Raw genomic sequence first — 25,182 nt, 5'->3', positions numbered from 1 at the left:
ATATCAGGGTACAGGGTATGGGGACATAGATCAGGGTACAGGGTATGGGGACATAGATCAGGGTACAGGGTATGGGGAAATAGATTGGGGTACAGGGTATGGGGACATGGATCGGGGTACAGGGTATGGGGAAATTGATTGGGATACAGGGTATGGGGAAATAGATGAGGGTACAGGGTATGGGGACATAGATGAGGGTACAGGGTATGGGGACATAGATCAGAGTACAGGGTATGGAGAAATAGATCGGGGTACAGGGTATGGGGAAATAGATCAGGGTACAGGGTATGGGGAAATAGATCAGGGTACAGGGTATGGGGAAATAGATTGGGGTACCGGGTATGGGGAAATAGATTGGGGTACTGGGTATGGGGAAATAGATCAGGTTACAGGGTATGGGGACATAGATCGGGGTACAGGGTATGGGGAAATAGATTGGGGTACAGGGTATGGGGAAATAGATTGTGGTACAGGGTTTGGGGACGTAGATCAGGGTACAGGGTATGGGGACATATATCGGGGTACAGGGTATGGGGACATAGAAAGGGGTACAGGGTATGGGGAAATACATCAGGGTACAGGGTATGGGGACATAGATCAGGGTACAGGGTATGGGGACATAGATTGGGGTACAGCGTATGGGGACATAGATCAGGGTACAGGGTATGGGGAAAGAGCTTGGGGTACAGGGTATGGGGACATAGATCAGGGCACAGGGTATGGGGACATAGATCAGGGTACAGGGTATGGGGACATAGATCGGGGTACAGGGTATGATGAGATAGATTGGGGTACAGTGTATGGGGACATAGATCGGGGTACAGGGTATGAGGAGATAGATCGGGGTACAGGGTATGGGGACTTAGATCAGGGTACAGGGTATGGGGACATAGATTGGGGTACAGGGTATCTGGAAATAGATTGGGGTACAGGGTATGGGGCAATAGATTGGGGTACAGGGTATGGCGACATAGATCGGGGTACATGGTTTGAGGAAATATATCGGTGTACAGGGTATGGGGACATAGATCAGGGTACAGGGTATGGGGACATAGATCAGGGTACAGCGTATGGGGACATAGATCGGGGTACAGGGTATGTGGACATAGATCAGGGTACAGGGTATGGGAACATAGATCAGGGTACAGGGTATGTGGAAATAGATTGTGGTACAGGGTATGGGGACATAGATCGGGGTACAGGGTATGGGGAAATAGATTGGGGTACAGGGTATGGGGAAATAGATCAGGGTACAGGGTATGGGGACATAGATGATGGTACAGGGTATGGGGACATAGATCAGGGTACAGGGTATGGGGAAATAGATCGGGGTACAGGGTATGGGGAAATAGATCAGGGTACAGGGTATGGGGAATTAGATCAGGGTACAGGGTATGGGGACATAGATCAGGGTACAGGGTATGGGGAAATAGATCAGGGTACAGGGTATGGGGACATATATCGGGGTACAGGGTATGGGGAAATAGATCAGGGTACAATGTATGGGGAAATAGATTGGGATACAGGGTATGGGGAAATAGATTGGGGTACAGGGTATGGGGAAAGAGATCAGGTTACAGGGTATGGGGACATAGATCGGGGTACAGGGTATTGGGAAATAGATTGGGGTACAGGGTATGGGGAAATAGATTGGGGTACAGGGTATGGGGACATAGATCCGGGTACAAGGTATGGGGACATAGATCGGGGTACAGGGTTTGAGGAAGTAGATCGGGGTACAGGGTATGGGGACATAGATCAGGGTACAGGGTACGGGGAAATAGATCAGGGTACAGGGTATGGGGACACAGATCAGGGTACAGGGTATGGGGACATATATCAGGGTACAGGGTATGGGGACATAGATCAGGGTACAGGGTATGGGGACATAGATCAGGGTACAGGGTATGGGGAAATAGATTGGGGTACAGGGTATGGGGACATGGATCGGGGTACAGGGTATGGGGAAATTGATTGGGATACAGGGTATGGGGAAATAGATGAGGGTACAGGATATGGGGACATAGATGAGGGTACAGGGTATGGGGACATAGATCAGAGTACAGGGTATGGAGAAATAGATCGGGGTACAGGGTATGGGGAAATAGATCAGGGTACAGGGTATGGGGAAATAGATCAGGGTACAGTGTATGGGGACATAGATCAGGGTACAGGGTATGGGGAAATAGATCAGGGTACAGGGTATGGGGACATAGATCGGGGTACAGGGTATGCGGAAATAGATTGGGGTACAGGGTATGGGGACATAGATCAGGGTACAGGGTATGAGGAAATAGATTGGGGTATAGGGTATGGGGACGTAGATCAGGGTAGAGGGTATGGGGAAATAGATTGTGGTACAGGGTATGGGGAAATAGATCAGGGTACAGGGTATGTGGACATAGATCAGGGTACAGGGTATGGGAACATAGATCGGGGTACAGGGTATGGGGACATAGATCAGGGTACAGGGTATGGGGACATAGATTGGGGTACACGGTATGGGGACATAGATCAGGGCACAGGGTATGGGGACATAGATCAGTGTACAGGGTATGGGGAAATAGATCGGGGTACAGGGTATGGGGACTTGGATCAGGGTACAGGGTATGGGGACATCGATCAGGGTACAGGGTATGGGGACATAGATTGGGGTACAGGGTATGCGGAAATAGATTGGGGTACAGGGTATGGGGACATAGATCAGGGTACAGGGTATGAGGAAATAGATTGGGGTATAGGGTATGGGGACGTAGATCAGGGTAGAGGGTATGGGGAAATAGATTGTGGTACAGGGTATGGGGAAATAGATCAGGGTACAGGGTATGTGGACATAGATCAGGGTACAGGGTATGGGAACATAGATCGGGGTACAGGGTATGGGGACATAGATCAGGGTACAGGGTATGGGGACATAGATTGGGGTACACGGTATGGGGACATAGATCAGGGCACAGGGTATGGGGACATAGATCAGGGTACAGGGTATGGGGAAATAGATTGGGGTACAGGGTATGAAGAGATAGATTGGGATACAGGGTATGAAGAGATAGATTGGGGTACGGGGTATGGGAACATGATCAGGGGCGCAGGCCAGGATATGGGAACACATACTGTGTGAACACCCTCTCACTGTCCCTCTGTAGATAGACTAATTCAGGCATAGCCTGGTGTTAGACCCCTTCCCCAACCCTCCCCCAGACAACCCCCACCCCCCAACCTCCCGCATAACCCCACCCCCCAGCCTCCCTAAAAAAAATTAGTTACCCTAATGGATTACAGGTTGGGGGGGTGCACCCCGGAGGTTCAGACTCACTACCGTCAAACACCATTTCTTTGAGGATCGGTTCCTGGGCTTGTGGTGGGCGGGGCGGTGGAGAGGTGGGTGTGGTTGTTCCTGACTGCCTGGCATTAATTGTCCATCCCCAGTTACCCTGGGAGAGTGCTGATGAGCCTGCTGGCTGTGTGGGACTAGAAGCACCTATGTACACAACCAGGGTGAGGAATGGTGAGTTTCCTTTCTCCTGGGTTTTTAATGACGATCCCACAATCACTTTCAACAAAATCACTTTCATCAATCGCCTTTTTCCTATTGTTTTTTTGACAAAAATCTTGATTTCAAATTCTCAAACTGCCCTGGTGGGAGTTGAGCTCATGTTCTGTTTGGATCCAGTCTATAACCGCAGCACAACCATACCCACGTTACAGGTAGAAGCTAAATACTGCAGGTGCTGGGGATCTGAAACAAAAACATAAAACTGCTGGAAAAAATAGACAAAAGGACCAAGGGGTGTTGACGGTGGCGATATCACTTAAAGGATGTGCTAGTGGTGACATTAAGGGTAGAAAGCAGGATGAGCAAGATACAGATAGTCCTAGTGGGGGTGGGGTGGGGGTGAAGGTACAGATAGCCCTAGTGAGGGTGGGGTGGGGTGAAGGTACAGATAGCCCTAGTGGGGGTGGGGTGGGGGCAAGGTACAGATAACCCTAGTGGGGGTGGGGTGGGGGTGAAGGTATAGATAGCCCTAGTGGGGGTGGGGTGGGGGGAAGGTACAGATAGCCCTAGTGGGGGTGGAGTGGGGGGAAGGTACAGATAGCCCTAGTGAGGGTGGGGTGGGGTGAAGGTACAGATAGCCCTAGTGGGGGTGGGGTGGGGGTAAAGGTATAGATAGCCCTAGTGGGGGTGGGGTGGGGTGAAGGTACAGATAGCCCTAGTGAGGGTGGGGTGGGGGTGAAGGTACAGATAGCCCTAGTGGGGGTGGGGTGGGGGGAAAGTACAGATAGCCCTAGTGGGGGTGGGGTGGGGTGAAGATACAGATAGCCCTAGTGGGGGTGGGGTGGGGGGAAGGTAGAGATAGCCCTAGTGGGGGTGGGGTGGGGTGAAGGTACAGATAGCCCTAGTGAGGGTGGGGTGGGGTGGGGGTGAAAGTACAGATAGCCCTAGTGGGGGTGGGGTGGGGTTGAAAGTACAGATAGCCCTAATGGGGGTGGAGGTGGGGTGAAGGTACAGATAGCCCTAGTTGGGGTGGGGTGGGGTGAAGGTACAGATAGCCCTAGTGAGGGTGGGGTGGGGGGAAGGTACAGATAGCCCTAGTGAGGGTGGGGTGGGGTGAAGGTACAGATAGCCCTAGTGAGGGTGGGGTGGGGGGAAGGCACAGATAGCCCTAGTGAGTGTGGGGTGGGGGGAAGGTACAGATAGTCCTAGTGGGGGTGGGGTGGGGGGAAGGAATCGAAAATGGCTAAAAGGTGGAGATAAAACAATGGATGGAAATACATTTAAAAATAATAATAGAAATAGGTGGGAAAAGAAAAATGTATTTAAAAATATATAAATTATTAGAAAAAAAGGGCATAAAAAAGGGGGTGATGGTGGAGAAGTGAGTTCACGATCTAAAGTTGTTGAACTGAATATTCAGTCCAGAAGAAAAATAAAACTACCTGGAAAAACTCAGCAGGTCTGGCAGCATCTGCGGAGAGGGACACAGTTAACGTTTCGAGTCCAAATGACTCTTCAACAGAACTAAGTAAAAATAGAGAGGTGAAATATAAGCTGGTTTAAGGGGGTGGAACAGGTAGAGCTGGATAGAGGACCAGTGATAGGTGGAGATAACCAAAAGGTGTCACAGACAAAGAACAAAGAGGTGTTGAAGGTGGTGATATTATCTAAGGAATGTGCTAATTAAGGGTAGAAAGCAGGACAAGCAAGGTACAGATAGCCCTAGTGGGGGTGGGGTGGGGTGAAGGTACAGATAGCTCTAGTGGGGGTGGGGTGGGGGTGCAGGTACAGATAGCCCTTGTGGGAGTGGGGTGGGGGGAAGGTACAGATAGCCCTAGTGGGGGTGGGGTGGGGGGAAGGTACAGATAGCCCTAGTGGGGGTGGGGTGGGGGGAAGGTACAGATAGCCCTAGTGAGGGTGGGGTGGGGTGATGGTACAGATAGCCCTAGTGGGGGTGGGGTGGGCTGAAGGTACAGATAGCCCTAGTGAGGGTGGGGTGGGGTGAAGGTACAGATAGCCCTAGTGGGGGTGGGGTGGGGGTGAAGGTACAGATAGCCCTAGTGGGGGTGGGGTGGGGTGAAGGTACAGATAGCCCTAGTGAGGGTGGGGTGGGGTGAAGGTACAGATAGCCCTAGTGGGGGTGGGGTGGGGTGAAGGTACAGATAGCCCTAGTGAGGGTGGGGTGGGGGGAAGGTACAGATAGCCCTAGTGAGGGTGGGGTGGGGTGAAGGTACAGATAGCCCTAGTGGGGGTGGGGTGGGGTGAAGGTACAGATAGCCCTAGTGAGGGTGGGGTGGGGGGAAGGTACAGATAGCCCTAGTAGGGGTGGGGTGGGGTGAAGGTACAGATAGCCCTAGTGAGGGTGGGGTGGGGTGAAGGTACAGATAGCCCTAGTGAGGGTGGGGTGGGGGGAAGGTACAGATAGCCCTAGTGGGGGTGGGGTGGGGTGAAGGTACAGATAGCCCTAGTTGGGGTGGAGTGGGGTGAAGGTATCAAAATAAGCTAAAAGGTAGAGATAAAACAATGGATGGAAAAAGTTCTGTTGAAGGGTCATGAGGACTCGAAACGTCAACTCTTTTCTTCTCCGCCGATGCTGCCAGACCTGCTGAGTTTTTCCTGATATTTTTATTTTGTTTTGGATTTCCAGCATCCGCAGTTTTTTGCTTTTATTTCAGTCCGGAAGGCTGTAAAGTGCCTAGTCGGAAGATGAGGTGCTGTTCCTCCAGTTTGCCTTGGGCTTCACTGGAACGAGGCAGCAGGCCAAGGACGGACATGTGGGCAAGAGAGCAGGGTGGAGTGTTAAAATGGCAAGAGACAGGGAGGTCTGGGTCATGCTTGCGGACAGACCGAAGGTGTCACCCAGTCCGCAGTATAGGTAATTCCCTGCTCTTACCCCATCTTAGGGCTGTCAATTTCTGATCCCTCTCCCCACTCACTTCTCTGAACTCAGATCATGGTTGATAGGAAAGTTGCTGAGCTAATTGAAGAGGGAGTCTAGGCTGCTGACTAATAATTCTATCTGTCCTTTTGTTTGTTTATTCGGGATGGCACTGTCCTGCGTACAGGCCTCTGACATTGTTCAACCGCCACAACGAGATCTGGTACCTGAGCCTCGGACCGCCCAGGTGTGAAGCCAGGAACAGGCAGACACAGTAGCAAGATGATGTCGCTGATCCAGGACACCAGCGACAGGAGAGCCTCCCGCAACATCAACAGTTATCTGTCCGATTACTTTGTTAAACTCCTCTCTCTCTCCCTCTCTCACACACTCTTTGTTGCAAGCCTGCTTTCTCTCGTTCAGTTGTTCACTTTCTCCCAGTGTCTCCTAAGGTTGTTGCTCTGTGTACCTTGTTGGAGAAGGGATCATTGTTATAAAAGCAAAATACCACGGATGCTGGAAATCTGAAATAAAAAACAAAGTGCTGGAAAAACTCAGCAGGCCCTAGCAGCATCGCTGGGGACAGAAACTGAGCTCACGCTTCAAGTCCAACATAACTCTTCTTCGGAACTGAAGGAAGGTAGAAATGTGATGAGGTGGGATCAGGAGAAAGGGATGGGGTCAGGGAGAAGTGAAGGGGAATAAAGATCCAGAGGGAAGTTGGTACTGATGAGTTGTCGGAGCTTGCATTCCTTAACACCCTCAAGGGGAGAGATTACCTTTTTTTTTGTGAAGGAATGGAAATGGAGGCGGGGACTAGCACAGCTTTGGGGTAGGGTGAGTCGGTGCTGCTGGAGAGAGAGGTTGAGTGTGTACATGAGGTGGTACATGGCCCTGAGTGTGGGTCTCGGGATGCGGAGGGAACTGCAGTCCGAGGAACACTGTATGTCTCGGAGGTGGCAGTAACCCTGGGTGGATTCGAAACACGAAGGATGGAACTTCAGTTGGAATTCCATGTGGAATCGGCCAGAGCCGGAGAAGGAGGTGTGGCTGTGCAGGAGAGTTTTTGCCTTCCTTCAGTTCCCAAGAAGTGTAAAGTTCAACTGGAAATGTTATTCCGTTCCTCTCTGCACCTATAATGCCAGGCCTGTCGATTATTTCTGGCACTTTCTCTTTTTATATACGGGGTCATTATTCCTGTCCAAGCCTCGACAGTGAGTGGCTTAGTCCAGTACTAACTCTACAGCCACCGCCTGCTCCCAGAATCCTCACACTCCCAAGGACAGTGATCAGGAGCGGGAACCCGAACTGATTTTTTTTTTTCATCTCTACCCCAAGACAGTCAGGCTAATTGAAGATACCAGATCTCGAGCTGGGAGCTGCTAACTCATTGTAGATCTCTCTGCCCCACATAAAGCACCACCCCCCCTCCTGCCCAGTCCCAGCACAGATCAGAGGCACCAGGGGTAAAATTATCAGAGATTTGTGCGTGTGCAGACTCCAGGGGAGTCTTTAACTCACAGGGATCAAGTCAGGAGGAGTAGGCAAACTCTGTGATAACGTGCTGCCTGACCCATAATACTTACTTCACCAGACAGGCAGAAGCATATTCCCCTCCCTGACCAGGCATCACAGCTCAATAGGTCAGGAACACTTGTTACAACCTCTAGGGTTAGAAGCTGGCCAATTACCCTTCATTAAAATATAAGAGCAGCTCCAAGGCTGAGAATCCAGTGGTGAGTCACCTCCTGACTCCCCAAAGCCTGTCCACCATCTACAAGGCACAAGTCAGGAGTGAGATGGAATACTCCCCACTTGCCTGGATGAGTGCAGCTCCCACAACACTCAAGAAGCTCAACACCATCCAGGACAAAGCAGCCCCGCTTGATTGGCACCACATCCACAAACATTCACTCCCTCCACCACCGACACACAGTAACAGCAGTGTGTGTACCATCTACAAGATGCACTGCAGGAACTCACCAAGGCTCATTTGACAGCACCTTCCAAACCTGTGACCTCTACCATCTAGAAGGACAAGGGCAGCAGACACATGGGAACACCACCACCTGGAAGTTCCCCTCCAAGTCACTCACCATCCTGACTTGGAAATATATCGCCGTTCCTTCACTGTCGCTAGGTCAAAATCCTGGAACTCCCTCCCTAACAGCACTGTGGGTGTGCCTACACCACAGGGACAAAATCCTGCAACTCCCTCCCTAACAGCACTGTGGGTGTACCTACACCACACGGACAAAATCCTGGAACTCCCTCCCCAACAGCACCATGGGTGTACCTACACAACACGGACAAAATCCTGGAACTCCCTCCCTAACAGCGCTGTGGGTGTACCTACACCACATGGACAAAATCCTGGAACTCCCTCCCTAACAGCGCTGTGGGTGTACCTACACCACACAGGACAAAATCCTGGAACTCCCTCCCTAACAGCACTGTGGGTGTACCTAAACCACATGGACAAAATCCTGGAACTCCCTCCCTAACAGCACTGTGGGTGTACCTACACCATGTGGACAAAATCCTGGAACTTCCTCCCTAACAGCACTGTGGGTGTACCTACACCGCATGGACAAAATCCTGGAACTCCCTCCCTAACAGCACTGTGGGTGTACCTACACCACATGGACAAAATCCTGGAACTCCCTCCCTAACAGCACTGTGGGTGTACCTAAACCACATGGACAAAATCCTGGAACTCCCTCCCTAACAGCACTGTGGGTGTACCTACACCACATGGACAAAATCCTGGAACTCCCTCCCTAACAGCACTGTGGGTGTACCTACACCACACGGACAAAATCCTGGAACTCCCTCCCTAACAGCACTGTGGGTGTACCTACACCACACGGACAAAATCCTGGAACTCCCTCCCTAACAGCACTGTGGGTGTACCTACATCACACGGACAAAATCCTGGAACTCCCTCCCTAACAGCACTGTGGGTGTACCTACAACACAGGGACAAAATCCTGGAACTCCCTCCCTAACAGCACTGTGGGTGTACCTACACCACACAGGACAAAATCCTGGAACTCCCTAGCTAACAGCACTGTGGGTGTACCTAAACCACATGGACAAAATCCTGGAACTCCCTCCTTAACAGCACTGTGGGTGTACCTACACCACATGGACAAAATCCTGGAACTCCCTCCCTAACAGCACTGTGGGTGTACTTACACCACACAGGACAAAATCCTGGAACTCCCTCCCTAACAGCACTGTGGGTGTACCTACACCACATGGACAAAATCCTGGAACTCCCTCCCTAACAGCACTGTGGGTGTACCTACAACACAGGGACAAAATCCTGGAACTCCCTCCCTAACAGCACTGTGGGTGTACCTACACCACATGGACAAAATCCTGGAACTCCCTCCCTAACAGCACTGTGGGTGTACCTACACCGCATGGACAAAATCCTGGAACTCCTTCCCTAACAGCACTGTGGGTGTACCTACACCACATGGACAAAATCCTGGAACTCCCTCCTTAACAGCACTGTGGGTGTACCTACACCACATGGACAAAATCCTGGAACTCCCTCCCTAACAGCACTGTGGGTGTACCTACACCACACGGACAAAATCCTGGAACTCCCTCCCTAACAGCACTGTGGGTGTACCTACACCACATGGACAAAATCCTGGAACTCCCTCCCTAACAGCACTGTGGGTGTACCTACACCACATGGACAAAATCCTGGAACTCCCTCCCTAACAGCACTGTGGGTGTACCTACACCACACAGACAAAATCCTGGAACTCCCTCCCTAACAGCACTGTGGGTGTACTTACACCACACAGGACAAAATCCTGGAACTCCCTCCCTAACAGCACTGTGGGTGTACCTACACCACATGGACAAAATCCTGGAACTCCCTCCCTAACAGCACTGTGGGTGTACCTACAACACAGGGACAAAATCCTGGAACTCCCTCCCTAACAGCACTGTGGGTGTACCTACACCACACGGACAAAATCCTGGAACTCCCTCCCTAACAGCACTGTGGGTGTACCTACAACACAGGGACAAAATCCTGGAACTCCCTCCCTAACAGCACTGTGGGTGTACCTACACCACACGGACAAAATCCTGGAACTCCCTCCCTAACAGCACTGTGGGTGTACCTGCACCACATGGACAAAATCCTGGAACTCCCTCCCTAACAGCACTGTGGGTGTACCTACACCACACGGACAAAATCCTGGAACTCCCTCCCTAACAGCACTGTGGGTGTACCTACACCACATGGACAAAATCCTGGAACTCCCTCCCTAACAGCACTGTGGGTGTACCTACACCACACGGACAAAATCCTGGAACTCCCTCCCTAACAGCACTGTGGGTGTACCTACACCACATGGACAAAATCCTGGAACTCCCTCCCTAACAGCACTGTGGGTGTACCTACACCACACGGACAAAATCCTGGAACTCCCTCCCTAACAGCACTGTGGGTGTACCTACACCGCATGGACAAAATCCTGGAACTCCTTCCCTAACAGCACTGTGGGTGTACCTACACCACATGGACAAAATCCTGGAACTCCCTCCCTAACAGCATTGTGGGTGTACCTACACCACACAGACAAAATCCTGGAACTCCCTCCCTAACAGCACTGTGGGTGTACTTACACCACACAGGACAAAATCCTGGAACTCCCTCCCTAACAGCACTGTGGGTGTACCTACACCACATGGACAAAATCCTGGAACTCCCTCCCTAACAGCACTGTGGGTGTACCTACAACACAGGGACAAAATCCTGGAACTCCCTCCCTAACAGCACTGTGGGTGTACCTACACCACACGGACAAAATCCTGGAACTCCCTCCCTAACAGCACTGTGGGTGTACCTACAACACAGGGACAAAATCCTGGAACTCCCTCCCTAACAGCACTGTGGGTGTACCTACACCACACGGACAAAATCCTGGAACTCCCTCCCTAACAGCACTGTGGGTGTACCTGCACCACATGGACAAAATCCTGGAACTCCCTCCCTAACAGCACTGTGGGTGTACCTACACCACACGGACAAAATCCTGGAACTCCCTCCCTAACAGCACTGTGGGTGTACCTACACCACATGGACAAAATCCTGGAACTCCCTCCCTAACAGCACTGTGGGTGTACCTACACCACATGGACAAAATCCTGGAACTCCCTCCCTAACAGCACTGTGGGTGTACCTACACCACACAGACAAAATCCTGGAACTCCCTCCCTAACAGCACTGTGGGTGTACCTACACCACACGGACAAAATCCTGGAACTCCCTCCCTAACAGCACTGTGGGTGTACCTACACCACATGGACAAAATCCTGGAACTCCCTCCCTAACAGCACTGTGGGTGTACTTACACCACACAGGACAAAATCCTGGAACTCCCTCCCTAACAGCACTGTGGGTGTACCTACACCACACGGACAAAATCCTGGAACTCCCTCCCTAACAGCACTGTGGGTGTACCTACACCACATGGACAAAATCCTGGAACTCCCTCCCTAACAGCACTGTGGGTGTACCTACAACACAGGGACAAAATCCTGGAACTCCCTCCCTAACAGCACTGTGGGTGTACCTACACCACATGGACTGCAGCGGTTTATGAAGGCAGCTCACCACCACCTCCTCAAGGGGTAATTAGGGTTGGGCTGCCCACGATAGAGTAAAAACAATGGCAGACCATTGCTCATTGGCAGAAATCGTTTCAACCCGGTTAACGAGCCTCTAAATGCCCAGGAAGAGTTACATCTCCCTGTGTGTGTGTGTGTGTGTGTGTGTGTGTGTGTTAGCTGATAATAGGGATCTATAGTAGCATCTTCTTTGATTTCATGGTTTCAGGCGTCAGTCATGCTCAGTTGGTAAGCAGCGCTCCCACCTCTGGGTCAAAAGGTTGTCAGTTCAAGATGCACTTCAGAGACTTGAGCTCCTAATGCAGGTCGACTCTGTACCTGCAGTGCAGTACTGTACTGAGGGAGTGCTGCACTGTTAGAGCTGCTGCCTTTTGGCATCTGCCCCAGCTGCCCCTGAAATGGATGCACAAGATCCCAAAGCCACAGTTGAATGAGGAGCAGGGAAATTCTCTTGGTATGTCCTGGCCAACATTTACCCTTCAACCAATGCCTGAGCCAGATTCTCAGCTTGTTTATCACATGGCTATTTGTGAGATCCTGCTGTGCATAAACTGGCTGCCCTTTTTCCCTAATTACGGCAGTGACTATTGTTCCAAAGTGCTCCATTGGCTGTGAAGTGCTCTGGGACATGGTGCAAGGCACTATGGAAATGCAAGTTCTTTCTTAAGGACTGCAGCTCACTGAAGCAGCCACACTCCATAGAACTGCCTCTGCGTTGACCCAATGAACACTAATGGCTCCAAATCCCGATTCCTATGGCCACTAAAATGGAACCTTGGTGCTGTCACTGAAAAGAGAGATTTCATATACAGATTGTCCTGTGCCCGACTGCTTCTCACTGATGGTTTTATATGTGAGCACACTTAACTGAGGGTCCCTAAGAATCGCACAGGTACCCTGCCTAATATGAATAAAAGGAAGGCAGGTTCCTGTGGCGAGCAGTGTACGGACTGTACTCAACCGGATTAGATGTGCTTCAACGATCAGACAGCACTTGCTGAGCAATCCCGACTGCGCCAATAGCTACACTAACAGCCGATTTAAGATAATCAGTCCAGCTCGTAATGTGGCTCACTTATGCTTGTTAGAAGCAACATACAGTCATACACAGAGACGCTCTCCCTGCTTCAGTAAATCTACAAAACAAATCAGCCAGTGGCTGCCAGTACTAAAGGAACATTTGCACCCACTGATAGATTTAGATAGGGGTAGCTGTCAAGAACCCAAAAAGTAGGAGCAGGAATAGACCGTATGGCCCATTGAGCCTGCTCTGACATTCGGTACGATCATGGGACATCCACAGCCCCTCTGGGGTAGAGAATTTCAGATATTCACAACCCTTTGAGTGAAGTAGTTTCTGTACATCTTGCTCCGAAACAATCGGCCCCTTATCCTGAGACTTAGCCCCCCCCAACGTTTTTCCGATTCCCCGAGCAGTGCGAACAAACTCTCAGCGTCCACCCAGCGAGATGCTAATTGTATTTAATTTTATTTGAACAATTTTATTTCCATTTCGATGTTCACCTTCTTTTCCACTTCTCTGCAATTGAATTTAATTTTTTTTTTAAAAAAAAAGTGCCAAAAACAAAAAGGCAGCTCCCTGTGGTCTGATTTCTGTCAATGAGAGAGCCATAGAAAGGCCATTCGACCCCTTACATGCGTACTGGCCCAGTGCCTCTCCTGATTTGTGGAGGAGATACTCAGCAGCCTCTCTGCCCTGGTTCCCTGTCTCAGTTGTGTTGCTGTTGTGTGTAGACCAGGGTTAGGTGGGGGGGGGGGAAATTCCGCTGCAGAATCCCCAGGAGAAGCCATCCTGTCAAGGTCGGGGGGGTGGGGGGAAGGAGAGCTCTTTGAAACAAGTCTCTTTCCAACGCCTCCGAGCCCTGGACGCGGGGCTCTTGCCTGGAGAAGGGGTAGAAGGTGCAGAGGAGGGTCCTTTTCCAGGGTGTGGGGTGGGGTGGGGTGGACTCTGCTCGTCTCTTACCAACCCCAGCAAACCCAGCCACCCCGTGTGTCTGTCTCTGCTGCCTCCCACTCGCTTCAGCGTTTTCCGGGAAACAGAAATGAAAGTAAAAGCGAGTCTCTGTGCAGGCAGGCAGCGCTTGGTGGGCTGGGCTTGGAGTGGCTTCTGTCTTCCCTGGCTGCTGGAGATGGACGCAGTCAGCAGTGTGTACAGGCTGTCTCTGATCCTCAGTATCTGCTCCCTTCCTGGTAAGCACCCTCTAAACTCCTCTTCACCCTCTCTGTGTGGGCAGGTGTAGAGGGGTCTGTCTATGGGCAGAGTCTGTGTACAGCCCAGCTGCTTCCTCCTTGCTACTGTCTGTAGCTGCTTCTGTTACTGGATGAGTGATCCTGGGGGGTGTGTGTGGGGTGGGGGGGGGGATGTTCTTTTTATTAAAATCCCAACACCAAGGGGATGGGGGAATCTTCAAGCGAATTTACTGAAATAATACAAAAGCAGGAAATTGCAGGGGGAACTGAACAGGTCTGGCACAGCGTCTGTGGAGTTGAAAGACAGAGTTAATGTTTCGAGCCCCCTGTGACCCTCCTTCAGGAACGTAATGATACCTGAGCCTGTGTCGGTAACGGTGATCAGGTAACTGTGGGTTGCTGTTAAAAACCCATCCGGTTCACTGATGCCCCTTTAGGGGGAATCTGCCCTCCTTACCCCGGTCTGGCCTACATGTGACTCTTGATTGGTCAGGGGATCAAAGGTTACGGGGAGACGGCGGGAGAATGGGGTTGAAAATCTTATCAGCCATGATTGAATGGTGGAGCAGACTCGATGGGCCGAATGGCCTAATTTCTGCTCCTATGTCTTATGGTCTTATATAATTTTGAAATACTGGGGAGCGGAGGGCTATGAGGAGTTGAGGGCTGTGAGGAGTTGAGGGCTGTGAGGAGCGGAGGACTGAGGAGCTGAGGGCTGTGAGGAGCGGAGGGCTGTGAGGAGCGGAGGACTGAGGAGCTGAGGGCTGTGAGGAGCGGAGGACTGAGGAGCTGAGGGCTGTGAGGAGCGGAGGGCTGTGAGGAGCGGAGGACTGAGGAGCTGAGGGCTGTGAGGAGCGGAGGACTGAGGAGCTGAGGGCTGTGAGGAGCGGAGGGCTATGAGGAGTTGAGGGCTGTGAGGAGTTGAGGGCTGTGAGGAGCGGAGGACTGTGAGGAGCGGAGGGCTGTGAAGAGCGGAGGGCTGTGAGGAGCTGAGGGCTGTGAGGAGTTGAGGGCTGTGAGGAGTTGAGGGCTGTGAGGAGCGGAGGGCTGTGAGGAGTTGAGGGCTGTGAGGAGCTGAGGGCTGTGAGGAGCGGAGGGCTGTGAGGAGTTGAAGGCTGTGAGGAGTTGAGGACTATGAGGAGCTGAGGGCTGTGAGGAGTTGAGGGCTGTGAGGAGTTGAGGACTATGAGGAGTTGAGGGCTGTGAGGAGTTGAGGGCTGTGAGGAGCGGAGGGCTGTGAGGAGCGGAGGGCTGTGAGGAGTTGAAGGCTGTGAAGAGCGGAGGACTGTGAGGAGCGGAGGACTGTGAGGAGTTGAGGGCTGTGAGGAACTGAGGGCTGTGAGGAGTTGAGGACTATGAGGAGCTGAGGGCTGTGAGGAGTTGAGGGCTGTGAGGAGTTGAGGACTATGAGGAGCTGAGGGCTGTGAGGAGCGGAGGACTGTGAGGAGCGGAGGACTGTGAGGAGTTGAGGGCTGTGAGGAGCGGAGGGCTGTGAGGAGCGGAGGACTGTGAGGAGCGGAGGGCTGTGAGGAGCGGAGGGCTGTGAGGAGCGGAGGACTGTGAGGAGCGGAGGGCTGTGAGGAGCGGAGGACTATGAGGAGCTGAGGGCTGTGAGGAGCGGAGGGCTGTGAGGAGTTGAGGACTGTGAGGAGCGGAGGACTGTGAGGAGTTGAGGACTATGAGGAGCTGAGGGCTGTGAGGAGCGGAGGGCTGTGAGGAGTTGAGGACTGTGAGGAGCGGAGGACTGTGAGGAGCGGAGGGCTGTGAGGAGTGGAGGACTGTGAGGAGTTGAGGGCTGTGAGGAGTTGAGGGCTGTGAGGAGCGGAGGGCTGTGAGGAGCGGAGGACTGTGAGGAGCGGAGGACTGTGAGGAGTTGAGGGCTGTGAGGAGTTGAGGGCTGTGAGGAGCGGAGGGCTGTGAGGAGTTGAGGGCTGTGAGGAGTTGAGGGCTGTGAGGAGCGGAGGGCTGTGAGGAGTTGAGGGCTGTGAGGAGTTGAGGGCTGTGAGGAGTTGAGGACTGTGAGGAGCGGAGGACTGTGAGGAGTTGAGGGCTGTGAGGAGTTGAGGGCTGTGAGGAGTTGAGGGCTGTGAGGAGTTGAGGACTATGAGGAGCGGAGGGCTGTGAGGAGTTGAGGGCTGTGAGGAGTTGAGGGCTGTGAGGAGTTGAGGGCTGTGAGGAGCGGAGGGCTGTGAGGAGTTGAGGGCTGTGAGGAGCGGGGGACTGTGAGGAGTTGAGGACTATGAGGAGCTGAGGGCTGTGAGGAGCGGAGGGCTGTGAGGAGTTGAAGGCTGTGAGGAGTTGAGGACTATGAGGAGCTGAGGGCTGTGAGGAGCGGAGGGCTGTGAGGAGTTGAAGGCTGTGAGGAGTTGAGGACTATGAGGAGCTGAGGGCTGTGAGGAGCGGAGGGCTGTGAGGAGTTGAGGGCTGTGAGGAGCGGAGGGCTGTGAGGAGCGGAGGGCTGTGAGGAGCGGAGGGCTGTGAAGAGCGGAGGGCTGTGAGGAGTTGAAGGCTGTGAAGAGCGGAGGGCTGTGAGGAGTTGAAGGCTGTGAAGAGCGGAGGGCTGTGAGGAGTTGAAGGCTGTGAGGAGTTGAGGACTATGAGGAGCTGAGGGCTGTGAGGAGCGGAGGGCTGTGAGGAGTTGAGGACTATGAGGAGCTGAGGGCTGTGAGGAGCGGAGGGCTGTGAGGAGTTGAAGGCTGTGAAGAGCGGAGGACTGTGAGGAGCGGAGGACTGTGAGGAGTTGAGGGCTGTGAGGAACTGAGGGCTGTGAGGAGCGGAGGACTGTGAGGAGATGAGGACTATGAGGAGCGGAGGGCTATGAGGAGCGGAGGGCTGTGAGGAGTGGAGGACTATGAGGAGCGGAGGACTATGAGGAGCGGAGGGCTGTGAGGAGCTGAGGGCTGTGAGGAGCTGGCACGAAAGAGGAGTTGAGGCCTGGGGCAGATCAGCCATGATCTTATTGAATAGCAGGGTGGGCTTGAGGGGCCGAATGGCCTACTCCTGCCCCTATTTCTTATGTTCTTATAAACGTGAAGCCCACATATCCTCTGAAATTGTTTTTTGAAAAGTGCCCTGAGTCTCACTGTTTACTGAAGAGGCCCCCATGTTAGCCTCTGATAGTACCACGTGTGGAGATGTGGTTTCAGTAACACTCCTGAAAGGTGCAGGTTAATTTTAGTTGCGTAGCTGAGAGCACAGAGACAGCTTACTCACTGGCAGGGTCTAGATGGGCTGAATGGCCTTTTTTCTGGGTGGTATATTCCAGGTTCTAGTCTTGAGGCAGGGTTATGTTAGGACATGTATTTTGATCAGTCTGCAGTATAACCTGGCTTGACCTTGGATTGTATTTATAGTACTGGTGATGATATAACCTCTAACTTCAGACCGACGCAGCACAGATCCAAGGACACATAATGAAAACATGTAACTTTTATTTATTAAACCAATTTAAATCCTGTGAGCACTATGTAGGAACAGGAGAGGGCCATTCAACCGTTGTGTCACTCAGTTAAAACATGGCTGGCCTGTAACTTTACTCCATTTTGCCTGCCTTGGCTTCATATCCCTCGATATTATAGGGTTGCCAAACCTCCAGGATTGCCCTGGAGTCACCATGAATACATTTCCAGGGAGAAAGTTCACAGGGACATTTAGAAAAAAGTAAAAGTTCTTTCTACTGTTTTGTGTATTAATTATAAAACTGCTGCTGACAGGAAAGAAAAGGCTTTTTGACCCACAGTTTGAGTCACCCAGAATGACTGAGGACGAGCTTTTGCAAGTGGCTTTCCAATTGGCCGGTGGAGGGCAGGACATCAATGATCGGCATGTTGTGTGACCAATGACAGTAGTTTGGGGGGGGGGGGTGGGGAGAGGTGGGTGAGGCTATTGGAGGGAGGAGGTCATGTGATAAACCCTCCAGAAATTCATCCAGCCGGAGTTGGCAACTCTGTTTAAAACCTTGACCTCACAAAGAGATCTATCAATCTCAGTCATATTTGACTTGCCAGCATCCACAGTCTTTTGTGGGAAGAGAGAGAGATTCAGATTTCGAAAGTGGCCTTTGTGCAATTATAACTGCTTCCTGTTTTCACTCCTAACCAGTCTCGCTGCTGATTTTTAGCTGCTTCCCTGATCTGAAAGAGAAACCTTCTAACCCCGCCATAGATTAGTCACCTCAAGCGTTGTTGATCAAAGCCGGCTGCCCTTGTGAGAGGCAGAGGCTGAGATATTGTCAGGCTGCAAGCGCAACACTGCAAAGGGCCTGGCGAGAGCTTTCCTTCAGTGTGGTGAGGCTGGGATTAAACAAAAAGGCTGCAGCAGTGTGCAGCCCATCAGCGGGCAAGTGCCAGAGCTGCAACTAACAGCATTCTGCTTAAAGGGGAGGGTGAAAGGAAACAACCTGCAAACAGCGTGTTAAAGGGGAGGGTGAGTTACATGCCTCACACAGACAGTTAAAGGGGATGGCGACATCGATCTGATCATTTATAATTGTAACCCGGAAACTAATTAATTGGAGTATACTGTCAGCTCAGACACAATATATTCCCTTCAACATCTTTATAACCCTCAGTCAGACCACCCCATAGTCTGCGCTCCTCCAGAGAAGACAGTCCCAGCTCCTTGATAAGACATTTTAAACTGCAACTTAACCCAGTGAAACTCCTCTGTGCCATTGCCAGATATCATCCTCCATGTGACAGGACACAATAATGGAGGTCAGATCAAGGTATAGCACAGCAACAAATTCACTGGGCTCCCCCCAATTGATATACAACATATTCAGTTGAAAAATGTGCGGGCATGAGCTACAATCTTGAACAGTAAGTGTGCTAGCAACTCCTAAAGTACCAGATGGGCAACTTTATTTTAAAAATGAGCAGATTAGAATGCAGGCAGAAATATAAAACAGTGGGAAGCTGAAACATTCATCATCGACCTTCACTTTCAACCCCAGTTCTCAGATAAACACCGATTACACAGCTCATTCTGATGGCTGGAACAAGAATGTGACAAAGCCCGGGGACACCCTGTAAATACTGACACACTCCCCGGGGACCCCCTGTAAAAACTGACACGCTCCCCGGGGCCCCCCTGTAAATACTGACATGCTCCCCGGGGACCCCCTGTAAATACTGACACACTCCCTGGGGACACCCTGTAAACACTGACACACTCCCCGGGGACCCCCTGTAAATACTGACACATTCCCCGGGGACCCCCTGTAAATACTGACATGCTCCCCGGGGACCCCCTGTAAATACTGACATGCTCCCCGGGGACCCCCTGTAAATACTGACATGCTCCCCGGGACCCTGTGTCAACACTGAGATGCCCCGGGGACCCCTGTAAATACTGACACACTCCCCAGGGACCCCCCCTGTAAATACTGACACACACCCCGGGGACCCCCTGTAAATACTGACACACTCCCTGGGGACCCCCCTGTAAATACTGACACACACCCCGGGGACCCCCTGTAAATACTGAGACACCACGTGGGACCCCCTGTAAATACTGAGACTCTCCGCAGACCCGTGAAAATACCGACACACGCCCTGGGAGCCTTTGTAAATACTGACACACTCCCCGGGGAAGCCCTTGTAAATACTGACACACTCCCCCAGACCCGATGTAATTACTGACACACTCCCCGGGGACCCCCTGTAAATACAGACACACTCCCCGGGGATACCCTGTAAATACTGACACACTCCTCGGGGACCCCCTGTAAATACTGACACACTCCCCGGGACTCCCTGTAAACACTGACACAATCCCCGGGAACCCCCTGCAAATACTGACACACTCCCCGGGGACCCCCTGTAAACACTGACACACTCCCCGGGGACTCCCCCGTAAATACTGACACACTCCCCGGGGACCCCTCTGTAAATACTGACACACTCCCCGGGGACTCCCCTGTAAATACTGACACACTCCCCGGGGACCCCCTGTAAACACTGACACACTCCCCGGGGACCCCCTGTAAATACTGACACATTCCCCGGGGACCCCCTGTAAATACTGACATGCTCCCCGGGGACCCCCTGTAAATACTGACACACTCCCCGGGGACCCCCTGTAAATACTGACACACTCCCCGGGGACCCCCTGTAAATACTGACACACTCCCCGGGGATCCCCTGTAAATACTGACACACTCCCTGGGGACCCCCCTGAAAATACTGACACACTCCCCGGGGATCCCACCCTGTAAATACTGACACACTCCCCGGGGACTCTCCCCCTGTAAATACTGACACAATCCCCAGGGACCTCTGTAAATACTGACACACTCCCCGGGGACCCCTGTAAATACTGACACACTTCCCGGGGATCCCCTGTAAGTAATGACACAATCCCTGGGGACCCACCTGTAAATACTGACACACTCCCCGGAGACCCCCTGTAAATACTGACACACTCCCCGGGGACCCCCTGTAAATACTGACACACTCCCCGGGGACCCCCTGTAAATACTGACACACTCCCCGCGGAACCCCTGTAAATACTGACACACTCCCCGGAGACCCCCTGTAAATACTGACACACTCCCCGGGGACTCCCCCCCTGTAAACACTGACACACTCCCCGGGGACTCCCCTGTAAATACTGCCACACTCCCCGGAGACCCCCTGTAAATACTGACACACTCCCCGGAGACCCCCCCTGTAAATACTGACACACTCCCCGGGGACCCCCCCTGTAAATACTGACAAACTCCCCGGGGAATCCCCTGTAAATACTGACACACTCCCCGTGGGCCCCCTGTAAATACTGACACACTCCCCAGGGACCCCCCTGTAAATACTGACACGCTCCCCGGGCCCCACTGTAAATACTGACACACTCCCCGGGGACCCCCCTGTAAATACTGACACACTCCCCGGGGACCCCCCTGCAACTACTGACACACACCCCGGGGACCCCCTGTAAATACTGAGACACCACGTGGGACCCCCTGTAAATACTGAGACTCTCCGCAGACCCGTGAAAATACCGACACACGCCCTGGGAGCCTTTGTAAATACTGACACACTTCCCGGGGAAGCCCCTGTAAATACTGACACACTCCCCCGGACCCCAAGTAATTACTGACACACTCCCCGGGGACCCCCTGTAAGTACTGACACACTCCCCGGGGCTACCCTGTAAATACTGACACACTCCCCAGGGATACCCTGTAAATACTGACACACTCCCCGGGGACCCCCTGTAAATACTGACACACTCCCCGGGGATACCCTGTAAATACTGACACACTCCCCGGGAACCCCCTGTAAATACTGCACACTCCCCGGGGACCCCCTGTAAACACTGACACACTCACCGGGGACTCCCCTGTAAATACTGACACACTCCACGGGGACCCCCCTGTAAATACTGACACTCCCCGGGGATCCCACCCTGTAAATACTGACACACTCTCCGGGGACTCTCCCCCTGTAAATACTGACACACTCCCCAGGGACCCCCTGTAAACACTGACACACTCCCTGGGAACCCCTTGTAATTACTGACACACTCCCCGGGGATCCCCCCTGTAAATACTGACACACTCCCCGGGACCCCCTGTAAGTACTGACACACCGCCCGGGAACCCCTGTAAATACTGACACACTCCCCGGGGATCCCCCCTGTAAATACTGACACACTCCCCGGGACCCCCTGTAAATACTGACACACTCCCCGGGGACGCCCTGTAAATACTGACACACTCCACGGGGACCCCCTGTAAATACTGACACACTCCCCGGGGACCCCCTGTAAATACTGACACACTCCCCGGGACCCACTGTAAATACTGACACACTCCCCGGGGATCCCACCCTGTAAATACTGACACACTCTCCGGGGACTCTCCCCCTGTAAATACTGACACACTCCCCAGGGACCCCCTGTAAACACTGACACACTCCCTGGGAACCCCTTGTAATTACTGACACACTCCCCGGGGATCCCCTCTGTAAATACTGACACACTCCCCGGGACCCCCTGTAAGTACTGACACACCGCCCGGGAACCCCTGTAAATACTGACACACTCCCCGGGGATCCCCCCTGTAAATACTGACACACTCCCCGGGACCCCCTGTAAATACTGACACACTCCCCGGGGACGCCCTGTAAATACTGACACACTCCACGGGGACCCCCTGTAAATACTGACACACTCCCCGGGGACCCCCTGTAAATACTGACACACTCCCCGGGACCCACTGTAAATACTGACACACCGCCCGGGAACCCCCTGTAAATACTGACACACTCCCCGGGGACGCCCTGTAAATATTGACACACTCCCCGGGTAGCCCTGTAAACACTGACATACTCCCTGGTGACCCCCCTGTAAATACTCGCACATTCTCCGCGGTCCCCCCTGTAAATACTGACACACTCCCCTGGGACCCCATTTAAATACTGACACACTCCCCGGGAAGCCCTGTAAATACTGACACACTCCCCGGGGATACCCTGTAAACACTGACACACTCCCCGGGGCCCCCTGTAAATACTCACACATTCTCCGCGGTCCCCCCTGTAAATACTGAGACACTCCCCGGGACCCCCTGTAAATACTGACACACTCCCCGGGGATCCCCTGTAAATACTGACACACTCCCTGGGGACCCCCTGTAAATACTGACACACTCCCTGGGGACCCCCTGTAAATACTGACACACTCCCCGGGGACCCCCTGTAAATACTGACACACTCCCCGGGGACCCCCTGTAAATACTGACACACTCCCCCGGGACCCCCAGTAAATACTGACGCACTCCCCGGGGACCCCCCTGTAAAAACTGACACACTCCCCGGGGATTCCACCCTGTAAATACTGACACACTCCCCGGGGACTCTCCCCCTGTAAATACTGACACAATACCCGGGGACCCCTGTAAATACTGACACACTCCCCTGGGACCCCCTGTAAATACTGACACACTCCCCGGGGACCCCCTGTAAATACTGACACACTTCCCGGGGACCCCCTGTAAACACTGACACAATCCCGGGGACCCCCTGTAAATACTGACACACTCCGCGGGGATCCCCCCCTGTAAGTAATGACACAATCCCCGGGGACCCCCTGTAAATACTGACACACTCCGCGGGGATCCCCCCCGTAAATACTGACACACTTCCCGGGGACCCCCTGTAAACACTGACACAATCCCGGGGACCCCCTGTAAATACTGACACAAATACGGGGACCCCCTGTAAGTAATGACACAATCCCCGGGGACCCCCTTTAAAACTGACACACTCCCCGGAGACCCCCTTTAAATACTGACACACTCCCCGGAGACCCCCTGTAAATACTGACACACTCCCCGGGGACCCCCTGTAAATACTGACACACACCCCAGAGACCCCCTATAAATACTGACACACTACCCGGAGACCCCCTGTAAATACTGACACACTCCCCGGGGACCCCCTGTAAATACTGACACACTCCCCGGGGACCCCATGTAAATACTGACACACTACCCGGAGACCCCCTGTAAACACTGACACACTCCCCGGGGAACCCCTGTAAATACTGACACACTCCCCTGGGACCCCATTTAAATACTGACACACTCCCCGGGGACCCCCCTGTAAATACTCACACATTCTCCGCGGTCCCCCCTGTAAATACTGACACACTCCCCGGGGACCCCTCTGTAAATACTGACACACTCCCCGGGGACTCCCCTGTAAATCTGACACACTCCCCGGGGACCCCCTGTAAACACTGACACACTCCCCGGGGACCCCCTGTAAATACTGACACATTCCCCGGGGACCCCCTGTAAATACTGACACACACCCCGGGGACCCCCTGTAAATACTGACACACTCCCCGGGCAACACCTGTAAATACTGACACACTCCCCGGGGACCCCCTGTAAATACTGACACACTCCCCGGGGCTCCCCTGTAAATACTGACACACTCCTTGGGGACCCCCCCTGTAAATAATGACACACTCCCCGGGGATCCCACCCTGTAAATACTGACACACTCCCCGGGGACTCTCCCCCTGTAAATACTGACACAATCCCCAGGGACCTCTGTAAATACTGACACACTCCCCGGGGACCCCTGTAAATACTGACACACTTCCCGGGGATCCCCTGTAAGTAATGACACAATCCCTGGGGACCCCCCTGTAAATACTGACACACTCCCCGGAGACCCCCTGTAAATACTGACACACTCCCCGGGGACCCCCTGTAAATACTGACACACTCCCCGGGGACCCCCTGTAAATACTGACACACTCCCCGCGGAACCCCTGTAAATACTGACACACTCCCCGGAGACCCCCTGTAAATACTGACACACTCCCCGGGGACTCCCCCCCTGTAAACACTGACACACTCCCCGGGGACTCCCCTGTAAATACTGCCACACTCCCCGGAGACCCCCTGTAAATACTGACACACTCCCCGGAGACCCCCCCTGTAAATACTGACACACTCCCCGGGGACCCCCCCTGTAAATACTGACAAACTCCCCGGGGAATCCCCTGTAAATACTGACACACTCCCCGTGGGCCCCCTGTAAATACTGACACACTCCCCAGGGACCCCCCTGTAAATACTGACACGCTCCCCGGGCCCCACTGTAAATACTGACACACTCCCCGGGGACCCCCCTGTAAATACTGACACACTCCCCGGGGACCCCCCTGCAACTACTGACACACACCCCGGGGACCCCCTGTAAATACTGAGACACCACGTGGGACCCCCTGTAAATACTGAGACTCTCCGCAGACCCGTGAAAATACCGACACACGCCCTGGGAGCCTTTGTAAATACTGACACACTTCCCGGGGAAGCCCCTGTAAATACTGACACACTCCCCCGGACCCCAAGTAATTACTGACACACTCCCCGGGGACCCCCTGTAAGTACTGACACACTCCCCGGGGCTACCCTGTA

General features: G+C 53.1%; 2 protein-coding genes across 2 annotated transcripts in view; both read left to right on the top strand.

Annotated features, from left to right (window-relative positions):
* The window catches only part of LOC121291738 (heme-binding protein 2-like), a 49,787-nt gene extending 42,232 nt beyond the window's left edge, over positions 1–7,555 (top strand). Inside the window, exon 7 of the mRNA XM_041213247.1 lies at positions 6,562–7,555. Coding sequence (XP_041069181.1) covers positions 6,562–6,652 — 91 coding nt within the window. The 3' untranslated portion in view covers positions 6,653–7,555. The remainder of the gene's footprint in view (positions 1–6,561) is intronic.
* Positions 7,556–14,099: 6,544 nt separating this feature from the next.
* The window catches only part of LOC121291533 (tapasin-like), a 76,656-nt gene continuing 65,573 nt past the window's right edge, over positions 14,100–25,182 (top strand). Inside the window, exon 1 of the mRNA XM_041212870.1 lies at positions 14,100–14,246. Within this exon, the coding sequence (XP_041068804.1) occupies positions 14,186–14,246 (61 nt within the window). The 5' untranslated portion in view covers positions 14,100–14,185. The remainder of the gene's footprint in view (positions 14,247–25,182) is intronic.

Source organism: Carcharodon carcharias, chromosome 19, assembly GCF_017639515.1.
Source record: "Carcharodon carcharias isolate sCarCar2 chromosome 19, sCarCar2.pri, whole genome shotgun sequence".
Lineage (NCBI taxonomy): Eukaryota > Metazoa > Chordata > Chondrichthyes > Lamniformes > Lamnidae > Carcharodon > Carcharodon carcharias.
The sequence above is the reverse complement of the archived record's forward strand: the minus strand, read 5'-3'. Positions and strand labels throughout refer to the sequence as shown.